Source organism: Rhopilema esculentum, chromosome 21 (assembly GCF_057945365.1).
Source record: "Rhopilema esculentum isolate cy_ngs chromosome 21, ASM5794536v1, whole genome shotgun sequence".
NCBI lineage: Eukaryota > Metazoa > Cnidaria > Scyphozoa > Rhizostomeae > Rhizostomatidae > Rhopilema > Rhopilema esculentum.
Window position 1 is genome coordinate 10,924,379 of NC_142835.1, and position 21,998 is coordinate 10,946,376.

Consider the following 21,998-nt stretch of genomic DNA (forward strand, 5'->3'; position numbering starts at 1 on the left):
TTATGATATGGAACTCATTACAGAACGTCTTCTATTAGGATTATCTCAGGGCAACAATTCTTAACAAACTTCGAAACATCACCCAACAAATGTCATGTGACCAAACAGGTTGAATGATTGGTGTTACTCAGGTTGATAGGAAATTTCTGATCAAAAGTTTCGACCAATGTTTACTTCTATGGAGAGTTTCACACAAGCTCTATTCAAGGGAGTTTTTCTTGAAGGTTTTTTCAACTGTAGGAGAATTATGTATTTTCCAACATATAATGTAACTTTTTTCTTTTAATTTAGCTTGCTCTGAAGAAGCTAGACATAGCCAAGCTGTACCGAGAAGCAAGAAATTATGAGCAAGCAAAGCAGTGAGTATTGAAGTCAAATTTTTTAGTACTCAGAATTGATGTATGGTTTTCTTTTAGAAATATTTTGAAATCATCTAAAGCCTATCAAGGACATACCTTGGAAAGTGAAATGAAACCCTTATAATTCTGCATGTAGTAATTGTCATTTATATAAAAGCTGTAAAAAGTTCAGTTCGTTTTGCCACTTGCTCAGCTTTGCTCAGCCTTGCTCAGTCTTGCTGCTCAGTCCTGCTCAGTGATGTTTGACAGGGATAAAAAGGTTGATAGAGTCATTAAACATTTCTTTTGTTCGAAGTGTTGTTGAGCGATGCTGAGTTCATTTGACCACCCAACTGACTTTTGCTCAACTCTCGCATGCCTAGCTCACTCAGTGAATTCAAGTTTTGCATCAAGTATACATTGAGAGTTTTTGTTGACATTGTCCTCACTAGACTAAAACCGTTTAATTGCGTCATGAAAGCTCGTCATTTTGACAACATGCAATAGTTTTGTGCAAAATTTTCCTTTCTCATTGCGTAGGCACTCACATTAATCATTGTTTATTCATTGAATTGTTCGGTGCAATGTTCAGTTTGTTTGACCACCCTGCACTGAGCAGCACGTTGAGCAGAGCTGAGCAAGTTTGCAAATGTTGAGTGTTGCTTAGTGAAATGTTCAGTTCGTTTGACTGGGGCTTTAGATTCAAATTCAAGCTTAAACATTTACATATAGGTGATAAATGCTGTAGGGTGAGTATTACCACAAAGTGGTTCATAAAGAGTTACATTCTAGAGAACTGTGTATATTCGATATGAATGTAAGAAGGCAACCATGACAAGGAATGGCAGTAGTATTATGAGAATAAGAGATGGAAATTGGAAGTGTTTTAAATATTTATTCATCAAAGAAAAGTTTTAATGGTTTGTTAAACACCTTGAAATTTGAAATCTTCCGGCCTTGCTCATTGTGGCTATCATAACCCTGTTGGCTTTGCCACTATGCAGATCAAGTAATGAAAGAGATAAACATACTACATATGCAGGTTTTTCTATTTCAATCTTGCAATCTAAGATCCAAAAGAGGCCGAATTGAAAGTGGATTATTTTTTTATAGATTTTTGTGAACAATGCAGTTTTGATCAATTAATCATGATTTTATGTCACTGTTTCGAACTTTCAAGCCAAAGGAGTATGAATGATTAAAGGGAAAGGATTTTTTCTGCTGTCTGTACTCTGCAGCAAGCCACTTCCTTCACACAAGGATTTTTCTTTGTTACGTTTGAAAGTTCAAGTCCAGCCATTTCAGAGAACAATCCTACATTTTTATGTATGTGTTTAATGTAAATATATTGCATTCCTTCTCCTTTCAAACAGTCCTTGTGCCATTGCTATTTTTCAGGTATGCCAAAGAGTATGTCAAAATCAACTCAAGTGACCACAGGTATGTTATTTTCAGCCATTGTTCATTTTTCAAAGAGTTACATTCCCTCTTTTGAGTAGGAAAATACCAAGTAATCAGCAGCTTTTTTTAAGTTATGTTCTGAACTATAAATGTTTTTCTTCTTTTTATAAACTACTGCAGTTACTTATGCACAGTTCTTCTACAAGCTGATGCAATGTTATCCTAGGCTTTTCTCCCAGTCTATTGGCCTCATCGACATTTCTTTTCTTCCTATGACCATAACATCTTAAAGATTCTTTCCTCAATCTGTCATTTTTCTACTGCTGATGTTATTTGATGTTCAAACTAATTACACCTGCAGTAATGTCTATCTAAATTTATATATATGGTCATAGATAGGTTAACAGGTAATGATAGGAGGAGAGAAAGTTTTTGGCAATATTGCTTGAATACTTTCTCTCCGATGGGTCTTAATACTAGGCAGGTAGATACATAGGACATTTATATATTCTTCTACAGTTTTAAATTTTTAAAAGTATTTTTTATATATTTTTAATTTTTAATGTCGGCTTATTTGTTTATAGCTTCTCTTCTCATTATTTTGTGTTTTTTGCTTTTATGGCTTTCATCTATCTCTTGTGAGACAGCCAACACCAGCATCTCCATCACATTCTTTCTTCTACCTTTCTTTTCACTTCTCTCCCAGTTCCCCATAACAGTTTGCGTTCTAACACATTTGACAATATGTATTGTATTAGGCAGGTGCCCCTTAGGTTTCTATTGTATTGTAGTGTTCTATTGTAATTTAGGTTGATAAGTAGGCTCCTCTGATTTTGTAAAGTTATTACTGATGAAGCGAAAGCGAAACGTCGTACGAAAGTGTTTTATTTGATTCTATATACTATCGTTTAAACATTTTACATTATGAGCTTTTGAATACATATATATATATAACATCAGTACTCATGTAATATTTTCAAATGTCTAATATAGGGCATACAATTTCCTTGGAATTGTCTGTGAAGATCTTACAGAATGGGATGAGGCATTAAAATACTACAAAAAGTGAGTCCAATCTTTACTGAAAGAAATTCTTTTATTTGAGCATTATTTTAGGGTCTAGATTGATTTTAAGCTGTTTGATCTAGCATTTAGCATAATTAAATTTGGCTAAGGTGAGTTAAATGGCCACATGGCTAAGTGCTAAAAGCAAGTCATCTTTTCAAATTATCAATGGGTTTGATCCTAATTATAGGAAAACTTGATAAACTGACCTAGTTTTCTCATTTACTTTTGACTAACAAACACTCTTATTGTGGCTTTTAAACTCTTATTAGTTCAAGAAATTGAAAGGTAGTTGCTTTCCTAAACTGCTTAAAAAAGATAATTGCCCTCATTGAAATCAATAATTCCTTATTTTCCTTTTTTGCCTAAGAAATGCCCATGTGGGAGTTTTTAAGAGAGCCATGTGGAAATTATTACTTCAAATCACTGTAATTTGGTCTTGGTCTTGGTAATCAGTATGAACAAAAAAACAAAGTCATTCATGCTCAAAGACTTGTAGAAAGAGCTTCAAGACAAGGGATATGTACCTCTAGCTGACAGTACCCCTATATATCATATAGGCGAGCAATGAATTAATATTCCACTTTTAAACCACTTTTCAAACTAGATCGCCCTCAGAACTCTATTGTCGTGATTAAAGAAATCAGTCAAATTTGGCACTCAAATCATGTATATATGTGTACTATTGGCGAAATCATTCAGTATTCTATTCTGTATATAATCACATGGAAAAAGACATCATAACAATCAATGAAAAAACGTTTGCTAACATCATTTTAAAATTTGGAATGAGGAAGTGCCATATATCTAAGCGAATTCAAGTTGGTTCTCTTTGTTTTGGTTCTTGTGTCATCTATTAACAGCAATCATTAACTAATGCTGCTTTGAGTAGGCCAATCAGAAACACGAGCACATGACTGTTGAGGTTGCCCAATCAGTGCCGCTTGCCTATTGAAACTGTTACCAATGGAGTCCCAAAGTGAAAACGAACTCCTTCTGTTTACACAAAAGCCTTTTTTCATTTTTATGTAGATGGATTCCAAAACTGCTAGATGAAACGACGATCGGGATTTATCCGAAACTTGTCCCCATTATAGTTTTTTGCACAATCTGGTTTTCCCATTAAGTGCTGCCCGATAGCGGAATCGCATGTCTGTCTTACTTGTTGTTTTTGATCTGCAAGACCGGAATGCTGTTCTCGCGTTTTTGATTGACCTATTTCGATCAACAATTGGGTATATATATATATATTTCCTAGCGTAGAGTCAGGCTTTAGTATGACTCAAAATGTTTGCCTTTTTCCAAGCCATTTTTAAGAATTATTTTACTCTGTGACCCAGGAAGGAAAAACTCAATTTAAGCCAGAACAACGCGTTTTAAGCGACAGATGTCAATCGGATGAGAAATCAAGATTTATATTTGCTGAAAATTATGATTGTATAATCCCTCTGCAAAGCCTGCATTTGTAAGAACAGGCTGTCTCAAATCCACGGCCTATATCGAACGAACTGGAAATGCTACCTTTGCAGTTTTTTGAATAAAGTATCGCAATAATTTTCAGTTCAGTTTTTAATTTCGCTCTGGACTGACAAGGCAGGCAAATTTTTTCTTGAAAGGGTGTATATTTTAATCATTTGGGTGGTTTATAAACTTATTATAAACTCGCAGAACCCATTTATTTTAGTTAAGGGTTTTTAGAAGTTGTTGATATCAACATGCTCTTAGGTTTAAAACTGGTCATCTATTTAAGAAACCAACACCTGTCTTCGGTGATGTTGAAATGAATACGTTTAGCCTTATGACTAACCGGATGAGTTTGTTGGGAGAGTGTACATTTGTAACTGCTCAGCTACTGATGTTATTTCATCTTTATTATACCCGCTGTGACTTTACGGATATTTAAACTGTTGTCCACGCGAAGAGGAAAAATAACCTGCTTTTTTAACAGTCAAACTGTTCTTGAGTCTCGTTTAAAGTTGCATATGGTACTGTGTTTCGTAGAGTTCAAAGATCCTTACCTTGGATTCTAATCCATAGGTTTATCTGATGTTATGATACCCTGCAAATTGGGGCAATTCCCTTTAGAAGAGAAATCTAAAGATCTGTCAGGCAGCGAAAAGATTCTTTAACACAATGTGCTTCATCAATGGAGCTTTGTTGATCACAAATAGCCGAAATTCTCTAAAGTCATAAATCATTACTGCGCTGAAAAATTAAACTGAGAACATTTCAAGTGAAAGAATCTTATTTTTTCAACTTGTTAAGGTTTGATGTATATGCTTTTGCTCTATTTATACTTTAACAGCAGGTCCCGGAGTAATTTTTCGCTGAATCTATTATTATTTTTGTTATTGAAGCAAAACAGCCCTGTAGGTTTTTAAATCCTAAGATAATTCTTTGCAGGGATTTTATGTGTGGATGGCAATTTACAAGAAAACCTACCTCTTCGAGATTGGTTCTTTACAGTGTAGAATTTAGAATAATTATTTTTGCGCGATTGTTGCTAATGATCTTGAACTTTGATTATAGGGCTTAAAAGAAACATAATGTTTTTCAATCCGCCAATTGCTTCTTTGGTTGTTTTCGAATACATTCTGTATCCGCCTCCGCTAAATCTGTAGCAGGCTTTCGCTAAAAGCTAGTTATTTCCTGTTAATTCTTCACGAGCAGCCGTTGAAACATTTATCTCACAGCGCAATCATAGTTGTCAATTTCGCTTTCTGAATGCAAATCTCAGTTTTGATCCGTTGTTTCGTACAAGCTTTTGTTGGCAATATTTGCATAAGTTCTGCCCTCCGCCCACTATTTGGAGCTATCCGCGCAAAAAATGCGTGATTTTAGATAAATTGTGCGGCTGAGCTGTGTCATTTTGATCTCAACCGAGAAGAACTAATTCACTTTTTAAGATTGGGCTCTAATTTTTTGTGTAATTTAAGAAAACTGACTTTTTAATGATAGAAAATAACAAATATAGAAAAAATTCAGAATTGAAGAACTAAAGAAAGACGAGTCTTTCGATGAATCTAAGACAACTTATAATATAAAGTTTGCAATTTGATTTTGCGTTATCACTGTGTCAACTTCCCAACAATAGGTCGATCGAGCTACAACGCACCCAGAAGGACATCCTGATAAAAAGTAAGTCATTGGAAATTGACTAAATGTCTAAAACAGCATGATCAACATGATCATCATTTTCATGATCAACATGATCATCATTTTCATGATCAACATGATCATCATTTTCATGACCAACATGATCATCATTTTCATGACCAACATGATCATCATTTTCATGATCAACATGATCATCATTTTCATGATCAACATGATCATCATTTTCATGATCAACATGATCATCATTTTCATGATCAACATGATCATCATTTTCATGATCAACATGATCATCATTTTCGTGATCAACATGATCATCATTTTCATGATCAACATGATCATCATTTTCATGACCAACATGATCATCATTTTCATGATCAACATGATCATCATTTTCGAATCGTTATCTTTGTAACTCTTTGTATGATCTCTTACGCATTGTTTCCTATGCCTTGCATCATATTTTTTGGTTTTATCTTTAAAGGTAGAAGCAGCAATCCCCCCTCGCTGTTATTCTTTCTCGAGCTGCTTTTTCACAGGGTTTATCTCCTTTTTCTAGTTGTGGAGATGTATTCTAAGCTGGTGCCAGAGGACAGACAGATTTCCCAGGTTAACACTTAAACTTTCTTAACGTCATAAGTGTTTGAAAGCAAAACACATGCAAAACATGTTTGATTCAATTTCCCTCTCCCTTTTGAGTATAAGGGTGGGTTTAAAGCGATAACGTGAAGGTTTTCATGGGGAGATTTTTAATAAAATTGTAAATTTCAAAATTCTAAGCATTCTCTGTTGAAATAAGTCTAACATCAGGTTTGATTATAAAGAGACACCATCAATAATTATCGTTATAAATATCAATCTATTATAATTAGATTAGTAAAATTTTTAGACATAGCCCACTGCAAGATTTAGTTTATTAATTCTAACTCATTAATTCATAGCTAAATAATTGAGTGAAATCAGTCAAGAATGCAAAATAAATATGTTGAGATTGGTGCTCGACCAGCTCGACCAAATTCTGATTGACCAATCTGGATTTTCACGATTCCTTGAATGTATAGTATAATGCTCGAAGTTTCATGAACTGACGCATATCACAATTAAATATTGCGTGTGGTAATTCATCCAAATAACGATAACGAAGATAATGAGTGAATTAATTAAGTACCAAAATGAGATAAATTAAGTATTGATAGTTAAAACACAACCTTTCGAGCATGTACTCGTTATCAAGCTTACATGCTTGAAACTTCGTGTTTTCAACAAGCAAAACTAAATTGATTTAATTTTGGTTTTTAATTTATCCGCTCCTTGAATTGAAGTGCGGGGTTGCATTCGCTGATAGATCAAAGGTGCCAATTAAACGCGACACCCTTCCTCTCACCTGACTTTCACATTACCTTTCACGATACGTTTTTGAGTGTCGGAGGAAAGGGTGAACATGAAAAGCTTATAACCTTAAAGAACTTGATCTTCCACTTCTGATTCTGTATATTGCGATGAACCGTAAAATAGGCCTGATGAAGTAAGACTCTCTGAATTTGTTTTTTCTGCCCAACCATGAAACCTAGAAGATGCATTTGCCCTTTGTTTATTCTGTCTCAATGATCAAATTCAGGTTATTGATACTAATCGTTTGATTTTCAACAGGTCTGGGCTGACAGAGCAGAACAGGTGGTTCCGAATCACCCTGCTATTTTCAATCTAAAGGTGAGCCTATTACGCTTATTTGTTACCTGGAGTTTCTTCGCATACGTCAGTTTGTTATGCCCTTATTGCATACAAAATATCCTACTGGGTAGTCGCCTCTTTTGCTAATCACATCCTATTCCACCTATAGGCACCGCTCATAATGACTGCCGAACCCTCTCATAGTGACTGCCGAACCCTCTCATAGTGACTGCCGGTCATCCTCAATAATCTGTACAGATTACTGGTACAGAAACATAACAAACAGCAGTTGAATCTTTACCTTCTTTCTTGAATAATAAGATACAGTAATGCCACATAAAGAAAAAACAGGATATCATCCTATGGCCCAATTGCTTTGAATGGCTCAGAAATTAAGCAGGTCAAGGAGACAAAATTACTAGGTATAATTGTTGGCGAGGGATTGAATGGGAGTGGAAGTTCAGGAAGTTAAAGGAGAAGTCTTTGTTAGGCTTTAGTGTTGATGAGAATCGTTCAGTAATTGCAGCTGGTTAACATTTACTATGGCCTTGTGGAGTGTCACTAACGACATGCAAATGTCGTCTGGAAGTCTCTCTCCAACGCTAAAAAAGATGCCCTTCAACGTCTTCTAGATAGAGTAGTGGTTCTTGAAAAGTCACTATTGCAGTTTAAGACCATAACTTCCAAATATTTCTAATTTCCTTGTAAGCTATTTAGAACCGCTGCTGTAGACTTGGAACGCTACAGCCTTAATGTTGCAATTCCACAGGCAAAAAAACGTAAATCCTTCTAAAGAAACTTAGAACGGATTTCACTGCAGTATCGTTATTTGAGGATGAAGTTTTTCTTCTTTTAGTTCGAATCTTCAAAACCCAAATCATGTTTTTGAATAATTGAAGCATGTTCTTGGTATAAACATTTGAAACTTAAATTTTTTATTTAGACGTTTTTTAATTATTGACTTTGTCAAAGTATGAATAGAATGAGTTAAATTTCCTGTTTTTTCCTTTTATAAGCAATTTTAGTTGCGATGGTCTGCAACGGCAGCTAATAATTTTAGCAAATGGAAATTTTTTCCCGTTATTCCCCACAGTGTTTTAATTACGTTGCAGCCATTATTAATTCTAATGTTGTAAAGCAGAGAAATGAAACTTTGTTTTGCATCAAAGTGAATAAATTTCATTTATAATTCCCTTTTTAGTGGCAACTTTTAACGACCTTGCCAGAGAAGGATTATGAACAAATTGAGGATTTGCTGGCGCAGAATTTGGTAACGTGTTGAATAGATATTTGTATCTCGATCTAAGACTGCTTTGTCGACTCCTGTTAAAGAGCTTTGTCGGCCTTCGTTTTGTCGTATTTCACCTCATGAGGAATTTCGATTGACTTTGTTCACAAGTTGAACAACGAGTATAACGAGTACATTTGTCGAGTCTCACTTCCTCATTGTCACCTTATATTTAAGCCTGTTATTTGATCATCTTGCTTTAACTTTCTGTCTAAATTCACATCAAGCAGGTTTTACGTAACGGTTGTTTGGTGTTATAGCTGTTTCTGCGTGATTATTTGCTCTCACAACGATGTTCTGATGCTCATTTTTCTTGAAGCTATTTTGGGCTGCTGCGTGGATTTTTCCCAAGTTTCAAGAAAATACACCTATCGGTGGAAAGGCCTTTAACTTGTGCGCAATATATTAATTCACGTTTTTTAAACACACATAACATCTTTATTCTTATTCCGGCAACTGGTTAGAACTACTTTAAACTAACACAGGTAGTACCGCTTTATAATGACCGACTTGGACTTAAAACGCTGAACACAGCCTGTCAGCAAATTCAACCCTAATTCACGTGTTTTACATCACTCGCCCCTTTATATTTTTTTTTTCGTTTCAAAGATGAGAAATCCAAGAGATCCGAGTCTTCATGTTAAACTACTGGAAATTTATATGGACAAAGGTGAAAATCTCATAAATCTTTCAGAATTCAAAATACCCTATCAAATTTTTAACTGAGCTAGGTTTGATGGTATGTTAATCTGTAAAATTTTTAAATGGCCCTTCGAGTTATTAGCCCTTTTTTGATTTAGCAAAACATGCCGACCCCTTTCAACAACTTTTGCTATGTAGATCAAATTGTTTTTCTTTGTTTTTCTTACGATTTTTCCAACCCATTTCCAAACCATTTTCGGATCTCAAGACTTTCCTTTGCCTGTCTTTGAAGTTTCCAGTTTTTTCGTTCAATGACGTAGTCTGCAGATGATTTGCAAAATACTGTAGTTATTGTGTAACATTTTCAAATATACTTGCCGTATATTCATAAAGATTTAACTGTCTCTTGAAAGGTGATTACAGAGAGGCGTACACGCATTGTCGTTCGTTGCTCAATATCCAGCTATTCAAAGACTGCAAAGAACTGTTAATGGGCGCAGTTGAAGCGATTGAGCTATTTCGAGACGTTACTGATGGTAAGTAAACAGCCTTGATCTTCGGGGCTAAGATGGTAGAATTGTTTTGGTATTGGTACTGTGCGATGAGATGAGATATGTTTTGAAATGATAACACTCCATTAAAACATCCCTTAAACTTTAAAGCCAGCTTAATCTAAGATCAATCGTTCAGTTTTGTAAAACTTTTAGTAAAAATTCGTTAGCCAATGCCAAAAACATATGCTTTCTCATACATCAATGTGTACTATTTTATGTTGCTTTTCTTTTGTAATTCATCTTTTTGGATGGATCAAACTTGGTAAAACTTTCTGTTTTGAAACTACGTCAAAATGTTGTGCAGAAAATTTTTTCATTAACATTGATTGCAAAAATATGGCAGAAGGAATTGATTGCCGGACATCCTTCAACATCCGATCAATGTTTTTGCGATAGGCGTCGGAACACTGTTCACGGGAGACTGATTTCCTATCTAAATCTGAGTTTATTCCATGGGTCAAATCAACGATAAGAAGTTTGCTGTCGGGTATTCTTGTTCTAAAGTACTTGCGATCCTGCTTCGTATTTAGAAGCGACTGATCGTGAACATCACATCGAATTCAGATAGTCAATAGAAACTCCAGCTCATAGTATCAGAAGCGAAAGTATTTGAATTCACTAATTTTCGAATTAAGATTAAAGTTTTGCGAAAACATAAACAAACATCCAAACTCTAGGATAAAATTTTCGATATCTCGCCAAGTCTCCGTTATTTTATCCAAATTTTATACCCCCAGTTAGGAGTGATATACTTTCAAGGCGGACCGCAGAAGCCTTTTGAATGAACCAAATTGTTTTCAAGCCTTGATAATAAAAACAATGCCCATGTTATAAATACCACTTATAACCTGCAAGTTTTAGGCACTAGCTAACAATACTCTTATTGTATGTTAAAACGTTCAGGTCTCTTTCATGCTAAATATCAAAAGCAGCTTTCAGTTTTCCATATTTTCTGTTTTGGTTTCCCGTAGTTAGGTTTTGGCAGAATTTTTTTCTTCAACTGTAAAGAGATAAGCACTCATTTGAATACAGCTGGAATTCTTTTGCGGTGAACGTTACTTAAGAAGCTCAGGCAAACACATGTTATCGTTCTTTACACAAAAATGAACCTTCTCATTACTTGGATATAATCGGACTCTTTTGTATATTTTCTGTTTAGCGGACACTTTGCAAAAGCGGACACCAGAAGCAAGCCGTGCAGGTGTCCGCTCTAGAGAGAATCGACTGTTCACACTTGAGTGTGTGGAACAAGCCTTTGCTTATTTTCCAGTAAATTGTTTTCGCTTGATGCGATCATCAGTCAACTGATCTGGAATGCATGTTTTTGTGGGCTACTTTCGCAATTAATATTAGTTATATTTAACGTTTTTAGAACCCTGTAATCCAGTCATTATTGCTGTCTCGTCAAATTGCTTTTCGTTTTAATCTCATTATTACCAGTTTAAACGTTTCCTAATGATCCAAGTTATAAAAGATTATCTTGAAAACCATCAATTTCTTAATGATTAGTGGCCAACAACAGGCCAACGACACACCACTCTTTGCACGTGCTTGCTTCAATTATTGTTTGAATTTCTCCATACTTTCAGTTTATCACTGAATTTACGTATATCTACATACAATTCAAAATTACATAAATATATTAAGAACGGCTACATAATTATATAATACTTCACTACAGCACTAAGAAAAAACTGTAAATTTTGAGAGAAGTTGTTTTCTTAAAGGCGGAACTCTCTTAGTAGATGTGCAAAGAAGGGAAAGCTCCACCTCTTTTAAAATCTTGATATATTGAATACGCTAACCTATAACTGAATTCTTACAATGTCAGATTGTTTCAGATCGAAGTTTTCAGGAGCATCTTCTCAAACTTCCCTTGCAATCAATATTTGCTCCTGTCGTTTTTAATTTTCCACGTTTATTTATGTTATTTTTTATTTGCTTAAATATTTGTCAAGGTGAGTAAAATGCTCTTCATTCTTCTATGCAGTACAGTGAAGGGTAAGGTACTTGCTTCATTTGAAATGTGACAACGTTTTAATTCCTTAAATCTGGTAGGTAAACCATATGACGTCGTTTTTGTCGCTTTTTTCTTGGCCTCACTTTCCAACTTTCTGTCATAGATGCAAGGGAGGCCGCTGAAGCACTTATGGCACATATCCAGGTTCTGTGCTATTTGGTAAACACAACACTTAAGACATCACAGCTTCAAAGCATTAAAGATGCCTTTTACAGGTAACTTATTATTGTTTTTTCCCAATCTTTTTTCTGGACACTGCACCGGGCATTAAGCTCAAGTAACGACTGAAAGGTAAAGGGGGGTGGGGGGGGGGGGGTTGTATAAACCAAGGTTCAAATAAAGAATTACTTGGATGGCAAGTTTTGTTGGTATACTTGCTTCGTACCATTGGCAATTACATCTTAATAATTTCTCTGTTTTAATCTATCCTTGGTTTTAGGGTTTTGCTTGATTTACTTAACTGAAACCATGCTCAACCCATGCCTGTTTCCATTTTCTCGATCGAAGCGTCGCTAAACCCCTTGTTTGTATACGATACACCAAAGACTCAAAGGATATGCTTATGCTTCATGTCCTATTACCAATTATGAGCTTCAATTTTGTAATACTTTCCTTCTAAGGGAGAAAGGTAGTCTTTTCTAATTCGTTCCTTAAGTCCTCCGAGTTTTTCTCTGTGTGTAGATTCAGTTATAAACTGGATAGCTTGCCTCGGAGATTTCGTGTAAACGGTATAAAATTATCATCATTAAAGAATCACATTTTATAACATTGGGTCTATATAAAGCAGGTGGACACCCCTGGCCCAATACAAACATTCGTCCCAACATTCTTCCTTGCAGCTACTCAATTTTGGTCTGCTACCTCTCTCACCATACGCAAGCCAAGGTTTGCTGCCAAATCAAAACATTTTTTGGCAAACTCTAGCACTGGTCTCCACCTATTGGCCTGATATTTTTCTGCTAAGCCCGGATTGTCTTTCTTTTCAGTTAAATATATAGCATATAAAATAACACACAGAGCTTTGCACGATCAACGCAAGAAAAATGGCCTGTGAAATTTACCATCACAAATAGATGATAAAAAATATTTTTGTGTTAACTCAGGAAAATCCTGCTGATCAAAATGGTTGAATTCGTAGAGATTTTTTAATTATCTCTCGGTTTGTAGATTTACCTCCCACGGGCAATATTCGGTTGCTCTTTATTTAAAAATGGTCTCTTTCATTTGCTGCTCGGATGTCAAATCTTTCCTGCTAGATAGTGGTTGAATTACTGAAAAAATGAGAACGTAACCTTTCATGATCCTAAAAAACCTTCGCATTTTGCTCCGCATCTCGACTGATTTACTTCCCGTCCGAATGTTCCGTATAGTATTTTCTAGGTGAAGTTTTTTTGAGCGTTACCTTGATAAATTTTAATGGCTTTCGCCCGTCAGCTGTTCGGAAATTTTCCTTGAAGGTACAACTCTACTAAACACTTGGTGCAGGGCTGTTGTTTTTACTTGTCCCAGCCAATTTTTTATTTCCCTGATTTACTTATTGTTGTGAACATTTCTTAATTAAGTGATATCTGAACCAGCATTAACGCTTCGAAGCAAGATATACGAATTAGCTGTTGATGTTAAGGTAACACTACTTTGTCGTCTGATGACAGATGTTTTTAGAAAGATTTGGCCACGTTTTTGCTTCAAAGAATGCCCGATACTGAACAATGTTTGTGTGAATGCGAAACTGTAACAGGCTTTCTGTAGCTTTTACAAGCGACTCGTAAGTGTTGCTGGGCAATTGCTATCGATAATCGCCATGACAAGCTCCATGCAGCCTCGTTAAGTATTGATAGGTTGTTGTTATTATTATGTCATACTTTATGGAATTTTATTATGAAAACTCGCTGTCTTTTGGGAAGAAATTTACGGGTGATATAGAGACAAAATATGCTCACAAGCGATTCCTTGTTATATGAACTCGCTATGTTGATGATAACATTGTTTACGTGTTTTTGTTTTGTGGTAACTGTGCATGCTTTGTGCGCAACGAAGATCGTACGAAATAAGACTTAGTAGAAAATTATCACGCATGGAGACCGATGATAGCGTTTGCCAAAAATATTTTGATTTGACAACAAACTTTGGTTTGCGTATGGTCAGAGAAGTAGCAGACAAAAATTGAGTAGCTGCAAGGAAGAATGTGGAGACGAACGTTTGTATTGGTTGACCTGGGCTAGATATAAAAAATGACATTTTAATAGTATTTTTCGACTTCCATTGACTTGAATCCATTGAAAATCAAATATCGGATTTTCTGTCAAATATTGGATTTTCAATGGATTTTAGTCAATAGAAGTCGAGAACTACTATTAAATGTCGTTTTTTATCGCCGTATTTGCTATTTGTCTGATTACCAAGCTGCACTTCCCAAAGTCAGAATCTATTCAATTGGCGAAATGCTAGCAGATTTTCGATGCTTTGAAGAAGCTAGGAGCATATTTGCCATTTTATTAAAGAAATATATTTTTTGAAAAATCTTGTGAATAATGTGTCCTTTTTTTCACAGGCTAGATGAAGCGGTAGGAAAATCGTTCAGTTTCGATTCGTCTAAACTGCCCAATCTAACGAAAAGCGAACTTGATGTTTTCCTCTCAGAAGCCAGGGGGCAGGTTTACCATCACCTCGCAGCACTACTCTATAAAGTGGCTCAGGAAGTATGAATATTTAAAATCTTATTCAGATCTCTTTGCAATTCAGTTTTTCTTTGCGTAAATAGGTTTGAAGAAAAGCAGTTACCTACAGCGTTGGTCGCCATGTCCACACCAGTCCTCTCAGGCTTAAGCATGAAATACACCAAAAGTATTGTCTAGCAAATTGAAAATTGATGATTCTTGTGTATTCACAGAACGGAGTTTCTCACCTCTGATGCTTTTCTTAGAAACAATATTGAAAAATATTTAATTTCATGGAAACTGATATATTTTTGACTACTTATAAAAACCTTTTTGCTGGCTCATGGCAATGATCGAATAAATTTATTTGGCAAGAATTATAAGGTCATAAACAGGTAGGGCTAGCAGAGTGATCAACATAGTGATTAGCAGAGTGATTCGCTGATTAGTTGATTAGGTCTATATGGGTTTGCAAATAATGCATCAATTTTTGGTGAGCAAGTTAGCAAATAGGACTATTAGAATGATCAGCTTGTGGATTCGATAAGCTTGCATTCGCTTATGCAAAATCCTACGGCGAGATTAATGAACTGATTGAATCATTGGTTCAAAGTGGTTTTGGTTCTGCAGTGGTGATTACTTGATACGTTGAAAGGTCAATTGACATTAGCTTGCAGAAGATCATGGGAAAGTTGATGATTTGAATTAGCGCCAGCGTCATTGATAAGGTGATGTTTTATCTGCTAAGAATTTTCTTATTTCAGGTTTTTAAAGCAAAGCTGATAAAATCAGCAGATGCTTGATTTTTGAAATTATCCTCCCCCCCCCTTTGCAGCAGATGTTTGTAATTAAGGCGCGTTGAATATTGAAATTAAGTTCCCGAGACACAGAAATGTTGAGAAATAGTGTATTTCAAGAACATGTTGGTGTGTGAATGTGAAGATGAAACAGAATAAGCAGAAAAATGAATTTTGTGCCCAAAAGATAACGTTTAAGATATCTAATTTTCGAATTTTCAAATTTGAGCCATAAAGTACCTCTCAATCTTTTGCAACTCAGTTACGGACGCGCAAGATATAGCTAAGGCTCGTTACAAGCGAAAACAGCAATAATTCATCCTTAAATTTCAAGTCCTTCACTGGGCATATTTCTGCAAATTGTCTCAGAGTCAACTGATTGTCTCAGAGCACAATTTGTAGTGTTCCATGATGTCTCTTCAGGTCATATGGTTCAAGTTAGCAAATTCTTGAAATACTTTTAAGGCGTCTTTAAATGGCTATCTGAAAGGCTATTGCAAAAATATCTCCCTATTGCTGATCAGCTTGTTCATGATAGGACTCGAAATCTTTAGGCTGGAGATAGCCAATCCGGATAACGAACTTGTTTTGCTGGATGTCATATTGGCAGAAGAGTATTCCCTGACCTCTGATTCGTTAATACTGTCAAAAAAAACTCCTCGACACGTATGACTCGAGGTTAATTGGATTGTCCTATCTGGTTTCGCTAGTCACCCGGATCTTTATCCCCCACCGGCCAGCTATTCGGAATTAAACATTCAGAAAATGTGTTTTTTGTGACTACAGGGTCAAATGTCCTGGGCCACTGCGTCAAGACTGGCATGTGTCTGTTTTGTCGTCTCTTCGTCGATCCACGAGCCAAATACAGAAGTGGCCTGGTTGCACCAAAAAATGCCCCAGGAAAGCCAGAAAATGATTTGGCATTCAATGGCATGTCTCCGCTTGTGCCAGACAGGTTAGTCTTTGCTATGAAATACTTTTGCATTTCTTCCTGTTTCAACATTTCAGTATCAATGTTCAAAAGAGTATGTACGTTTAAGCTTTATGAAATATACTATTAAAATGTGTCCCTCAAGTGAATAAATCAATTCAATCAAAGCCTATAACATATCTTCCAATATAAATTTTTCTTAAAATTTTCTAATGTATAATTATAATTTCTCATGTCGATCTGACTTTTAACGATTTCACGTGGAAGTTTTTAATATGCTGTTATCTGAAAAAAACAGTAAATGTACTTCTTCCTTGCTGGGCTCCCGGGGGGGGGGGGATGGTAGCGTGGCTACTCACCACTTGAAATTTATATTCAAAACGTTTTTTTATCTGCATCGTGTAATTTAATTTTCTGTATAATTGCAATTCTCTTTCGGCCTGAGGCGTGCAAGTCTGAAGGCGTGGTTTTGTCGTCCAACGGTCAATTTAATGTTAAAACTAATTCCAAAATGCATGAGTTTAGAATACCAACCAATTTCCTATCTATCCGAAATTAAATCTATTCCTTTTTCAGATCATCTGATTCTGTCGTTGGAAAAAGAGCATGGAGAAGAATGGATTTTGGCAGCTGTTGCTGATATCTGTACTGAGGCTGTATGTTCAATTTTTCCTACTTAATTTTGTTCTTTGTATTATGAAGTTTCTTACTCTATTAAACCGTCTTATTTTGATATGATGAAATTTATATATTTTGATTATAAAATGTTCTTGTAGATTTTTTCAACCCATATATAAAAATTTGTAGATTTTGACATCAAGTTGATATTCAATTCATATGCGTTTTACCAGTTTCCTTATTCCTACAAACTTTAGTTATCATTTTTTCCCATTTTACTTTAGTTGGAGCGACTTGTATGTGGCATAAAAAAAATTCACACATATTTCGTAATTCTATAACTGCAAGCACATCCAACCGTTAATCACTGTATTGCGATACCAGTTTATCGCTTCGAGCATAATCTCTTGAATTATCTCAAAAAATCATATTGCTAAGAAAATATCGTACGCTGTTTGGAAAGAGTGATACACCCCTTGTGAAGAGATGTATCTTATGAAATTATCTTTGCGTTGTTTCAGGGGAAAAGAGTGTTGATTGAAAGCGTCTATGGAGACATGCGAGTTCCCAAAAAGGTGAGCAGAACTCACGTTGACGATTTGTTGTTGCTTTTCTTTATTTAATCTTATTTGTGAACCATTAACATTTGTGTCATGAGAAGCAGTTGCTCTTTTTTTAGAAAATCACAAAAAATCATAAAGAAGTTTGTATAATAAACCTGTCAAAAGATATGACATCTTAAATTGTTGAGAAACGTCATCAAACAGGTCCAAAATCTTTACCATGTTATTTCTCGCTTGTTTGTCATTGTTTTGACAAGTGCTAAATCTCAAAATGGCTCTGGATTACTTTGTTGACTCAAACGAACTATTTTCGATAAGAAAAATTAATGTCTGTGGCATCTTTTGACACCACAATCATTTCAAATGAAGAAAATGTCTTTTGCTTGGTGCAAAATACGGCCACATCTACATAACATCCTGGCTCCGTTCTTCACTAGCGAATTTTCCAAAAGGAATAAAACATGATTGTCTTCCACCAAGTGTATTTTGCTCTAAACAAAAAACATTTTCTTCATTTGAAATGATTGTGGTGTCAAAAGATGCCACAGACATTAATTTTTCTTATCAAAAATAGTTCCATTGATTCAACAAAGTAATCCAGAGCCATTTGGAGATTTAGCACTTGTCAAAACAATGACAATTAAGCGAGAAATGACATGGTAAAGATTTTGGACCCGTTTGATGACGTCATTTTCTCAATAATTTAAGAGGTCGTAATTTTTGACAGGTTTATTTACAACATTGACAAAGCAACAACAAATCGTTGCAACAAACTGTCTATTTACAATTCAAGTATAGTTTGCGTGTAGAAAATAGATAAATTCAACAAACAAAACGTTTATCCCTGTTCCGTATCCCATTATCCGTGTTACTTGGCTAGGTTATGCTCTGATGCATTCTATCTTGACATGGGCAACTCAAAGACGGTTATAATCGTAAGTCACCTTTTGCTTGTGTTGTATAGAGTCTTTTAAAGCGAATCTGCTTCTTTTTGCTATGCAGCGTCTGTCTAATTTATTTTCAAATACTTTCAGTCATTTCTTCTGATGGATAAAGAGTTTTCCTCCGCTGAATTTGAACTTCCTAGCCCGGAACGTTTGCTGAAATACGATGAAGGTATTTGAATTTTAATATCGTGTGTTCTGATAATATTTTTGAAGATAGAATATTTTCCAAAGTAAAGAGGAAAGCGATCCTTTTTCCAAAGGGTTTTGCAGTGATATGTCAGTTGATACGACGAGACGTTCTTCAAGTTATGCTTTGCATAGAAAAATTGCTGGTGTAATTTTTTTAGGATATTTTATGAATTTAAAAAAGTGAAAGTTACAGTTATCAATCGTTGCACTTGTGAGAATTGTTCTTCCTTGTTGGAGCACGTCAAGATCAGTGTTGATTGCATTAGAAGCTTCTTTAGCGCGGAAAATTTTAAATAATTTGGGTAGACAATGATACAATTCCAAATAGATGGGGTTTCCAAGGGCTAGCAGTCCCTTGGAATTGGAAACAGAAGAAATGAAACAAGATAGTGGTTTCTTGAAATGGAAAAAGACGTATATATTCAAAACAAAGCAGTATGACAAAGATACTCACTTCTTAGTAATGGTTTCTCTCTTTCTTTTTCTTATGCTACTTTATGCACGAGGCTCGAAAATGATAAACGGGGAAGGGGCGCAAAAGGGGGATTTCATTAGTGGTTTTTTGAAGATTAGTATAAAATGAAGATTAGATTACCGAGATTTTGATATGCATTATTTCTCCACCCTGAATTACTTTAGATTTGTTTTTGTTTTATTTCAAGTTGCTGTAACTGAAAATCCGAACAATTTGAGCCTTACTGTTTGGATCGGGATGAACTGGCATTTCATTGACAACCCACTCAAAACTGAAGGTAAGCTTCGGCACTCTGGCTTTTTTGTCTCTTTTTACATTACTTAATTATACAAGATTTTTTATTTAGAAAAATTCTGCCACTCTAGAAGTATGTCTGCTCCGCAAGCGCAGTTTAAGAAGGGCCAAACATTCGTGCAAAAGTAGTAACGTGCGAACAGGAAATAAAACAATTGACTATTTTGACGATTTACTAACCGCAATGTGAATGTCTGACGATGAAAAAAATAGTTTTCTCTGAAATAGGCCCTCCACGAATAATTTCTACACGGGCTTCCTACGGGCGCCAGCTAAAGCCTGCATCTATGAGAAAGCCCTTCTTATATCTTGAGCTATGCCTCTACTAGATTTGATATGTCCTAAGTCTCGAATCTACTGTAATGTGAAGAGACGACGAATTCTGTTTGTTCTTTGTTAATCAGTTGAGAGAACAACAAAATTGAGCATAGATGCCTTCGATATTCCAACAGCAAGATCTCTTTACACTTAGTGTAACCATCGTTATTACTCCTAATTTTTTAGCTTCTGCTTTTTCATATCCTCAGCAATAGGAAAACGAAGAGGTGTTAGCAAGCAAAATAGCCCGTATCAAATCAACTTGCTACTTTTACTTACTAAATCGGTAAATTACGACTCAATGCAATGCAACGCAACACAATTCAACGCAAACCAACGCAACGCAACGCAGAAAAATTTTACCTTTGTGTCCGAATGCTTGAAAGAACTATACTTGGTTTCTGGTACCCGGTTCTATTTGAATTCCTGTCATACATCGTTGTCTATGATTCATCAGCTTTCGTATTTATTATCATTATTTCATTATCATATTAATTGCTCTTTTTCTTATTAGCGCTAACATTCGTCAACCAAATGTTTGAAGAAATTCAATTTGACGTCGATGATTTGAAAAATTGTTCGCCTTTCACCCTGTCTTCCTTGGATCTGGAGGTACATATTTATAAACCCCCCTTGCGCTGAATTTATCTTCATGTATACATCCATGCTTTATTCTGAATTGCTCTTGCCCTGATTTTTTAACATTTTATATTTGTTCCCGTATTTTGCATCTTATAGCAGGAGGCCATAAGAAGAGGAAAACGAGGGCTTGTTACCCGACAGGCCAAATAAAATATTTCATTTCATTCTCAATTATTAAAGCATGGTAGCCATTCAGCAATGCTGGTTTACAAGGGGCCTTGCATCTAAGCTAAAAGAAAAACTAACATGAAATAGAATAAAGTAAATAGTTACAATACCTTGATAGAATGCACTACACAACCACGTCTAACTAACTCCACCCTCGCAATTTCGATACACTTTTACATGATTTTGAACTTTCACTTTTGTTAATAATCATGAGAGAAATCATGCACTAAATGTAAACAACTGTGTTAAATAATATCCTATTTTATCGTCTATGTTAATAACATGTTGGACCTTAAAAATGAAGATGATAACTATTCTCTGCAGCACTTAAGGGATTTTGGAATACTTTGAAGCTCTGTTTTACAGAGTCCAGAAAAGTTGTTAACCTTCCTCCAGATAAAAACATCCCAGAAGGCAAACCTTCCTCACAAAACAATAGAAAGTGGGCGTGACTTGAGTGTATCATAGGGGCTTCTGTTGTTTTTCATGGACTTTCCTCCGGTCAATGGCCGTGCGACCGTAGTGTTTTCCTGACTTTGCTGTTTTACTCTCGCAATAATGATCGTTAGGGTCGGTAGCGGAAAGATGACCTGAACGTCAGGTTCCCAAAAATATCCAAGATATGTCTGACTAGTGTCTTATTTTCCTGCCTATCTTTGCTATCTACAAAGAGTCTGATTATTCAAATAGAAAGTTCTCTCTTCGTGGTAATTTACAGTATGCTATTCAGGGTTGTCCTCCATTGTTATTATGGGTTTTTCCAGAGAAGTTACAAAAAAGACGCACTGCAATTCCGCACTGAGACCAAGTTTGCTCAGAAGTTTTATAGCAAAATGGTCAAAATCCAACCGAATATAAGTTTTAGGGACATGATTGAGAAGCTGATTGTTTTCTATGATTTTGTGCAATTTCAATATTCAGTTCAGGTCATTAAGCATTCAGGTCATTAAGCAAATAACCATTAAAGCAACTAAGATGTCACCAGTCCTAAAGATTTTAAAGGTCGCATTGACATCTTTTCACAAGGTTTTTTGTCCCAAACAAACCTTACCCCGTCACCTGCCCAGGTGATCTCCTAATGTTAAAAGAAACCCCCTCTAACATAAATCTATATTCATTTATCATGCACCCTTTTTATAAATGCTGCGAGACTTTAAACGATCACAGACCTTACCCTGTCACCTACCCAGGTGATCTCCTAATGTTAAAAGAAACTCCCTCTAACATAAATCTATATTCATTTATCATGCACCCTTTTTATAAATGCTGTGAGACTTTAAAGGATCACAGACCTTTCCACTTCACC

General features: G+C 35.5%; 1 protein-coding gene across 1 annotated transcript in view; it reads left to right on the forward strand.

The window, feature by feature from the left end:
• Positions 1-21,998, forward strand: part of LOC135684855 (uncharacterized) — a 48,736-nt gene that overhangs the window by 3,205 nt on the left and 23,533 nt on the right. The window contains exons 2-18 of the mRNA XM_065200539.2: positions 292-359; positions 1,737-1,778; positions 2,733-2,804; positions 5,899-5,942; positions 6,478-6,527; positions 7,569-7,628; positions 8,791-8,859; positions 9,487-9,547; positions 9,933-10,055; positions 12,197-12,308; positions 14,645-14,792; positions 16,334-16,502; positions 17,055-17,134; positions 17,618-17,671; positions 18,694-18,775; positions 19,458-19,547; positions 20,397-20,494. Of these exons, the coding sequence (XP_065056611.2) occupies positions 292-359; positions 1,737-1,778; positions 2,733-2,804; positions 5,899-5,942; positions 6,478-6,527; positions 7,569-7,628; positions 8,791-8,859; positions 9,487-9,547; positions 9,933-10,055; positions 12,197-12,308; positions 14,645-14,792; positions 16,334-16,502; positions 17,055-17,134; positions 17,618-17,671; positions 18,694-18,775; positions 19,458-19,547; positions 20,397-20,494 (1,422 nt within the window). The remainder of the gene's footprint in view (positions 1-291; positions 360-1,736; positions 1,779-2,732; positions 2,805-5,898; positions 5,943-6,477; positions 6,528-7,568; positions 7,629-8,790; positions 8,860-9,486; positions 9,548-9,932; positions 10,056-12,196; positions 12,309-14,644; positions 14,793-16,333; positions 16,503-17,054; positions 17,135-17,617; positions 17,672-18,693; positions 18,776-19,457; positions 19,548-20,396; positions 20,495-21,998) is intronic.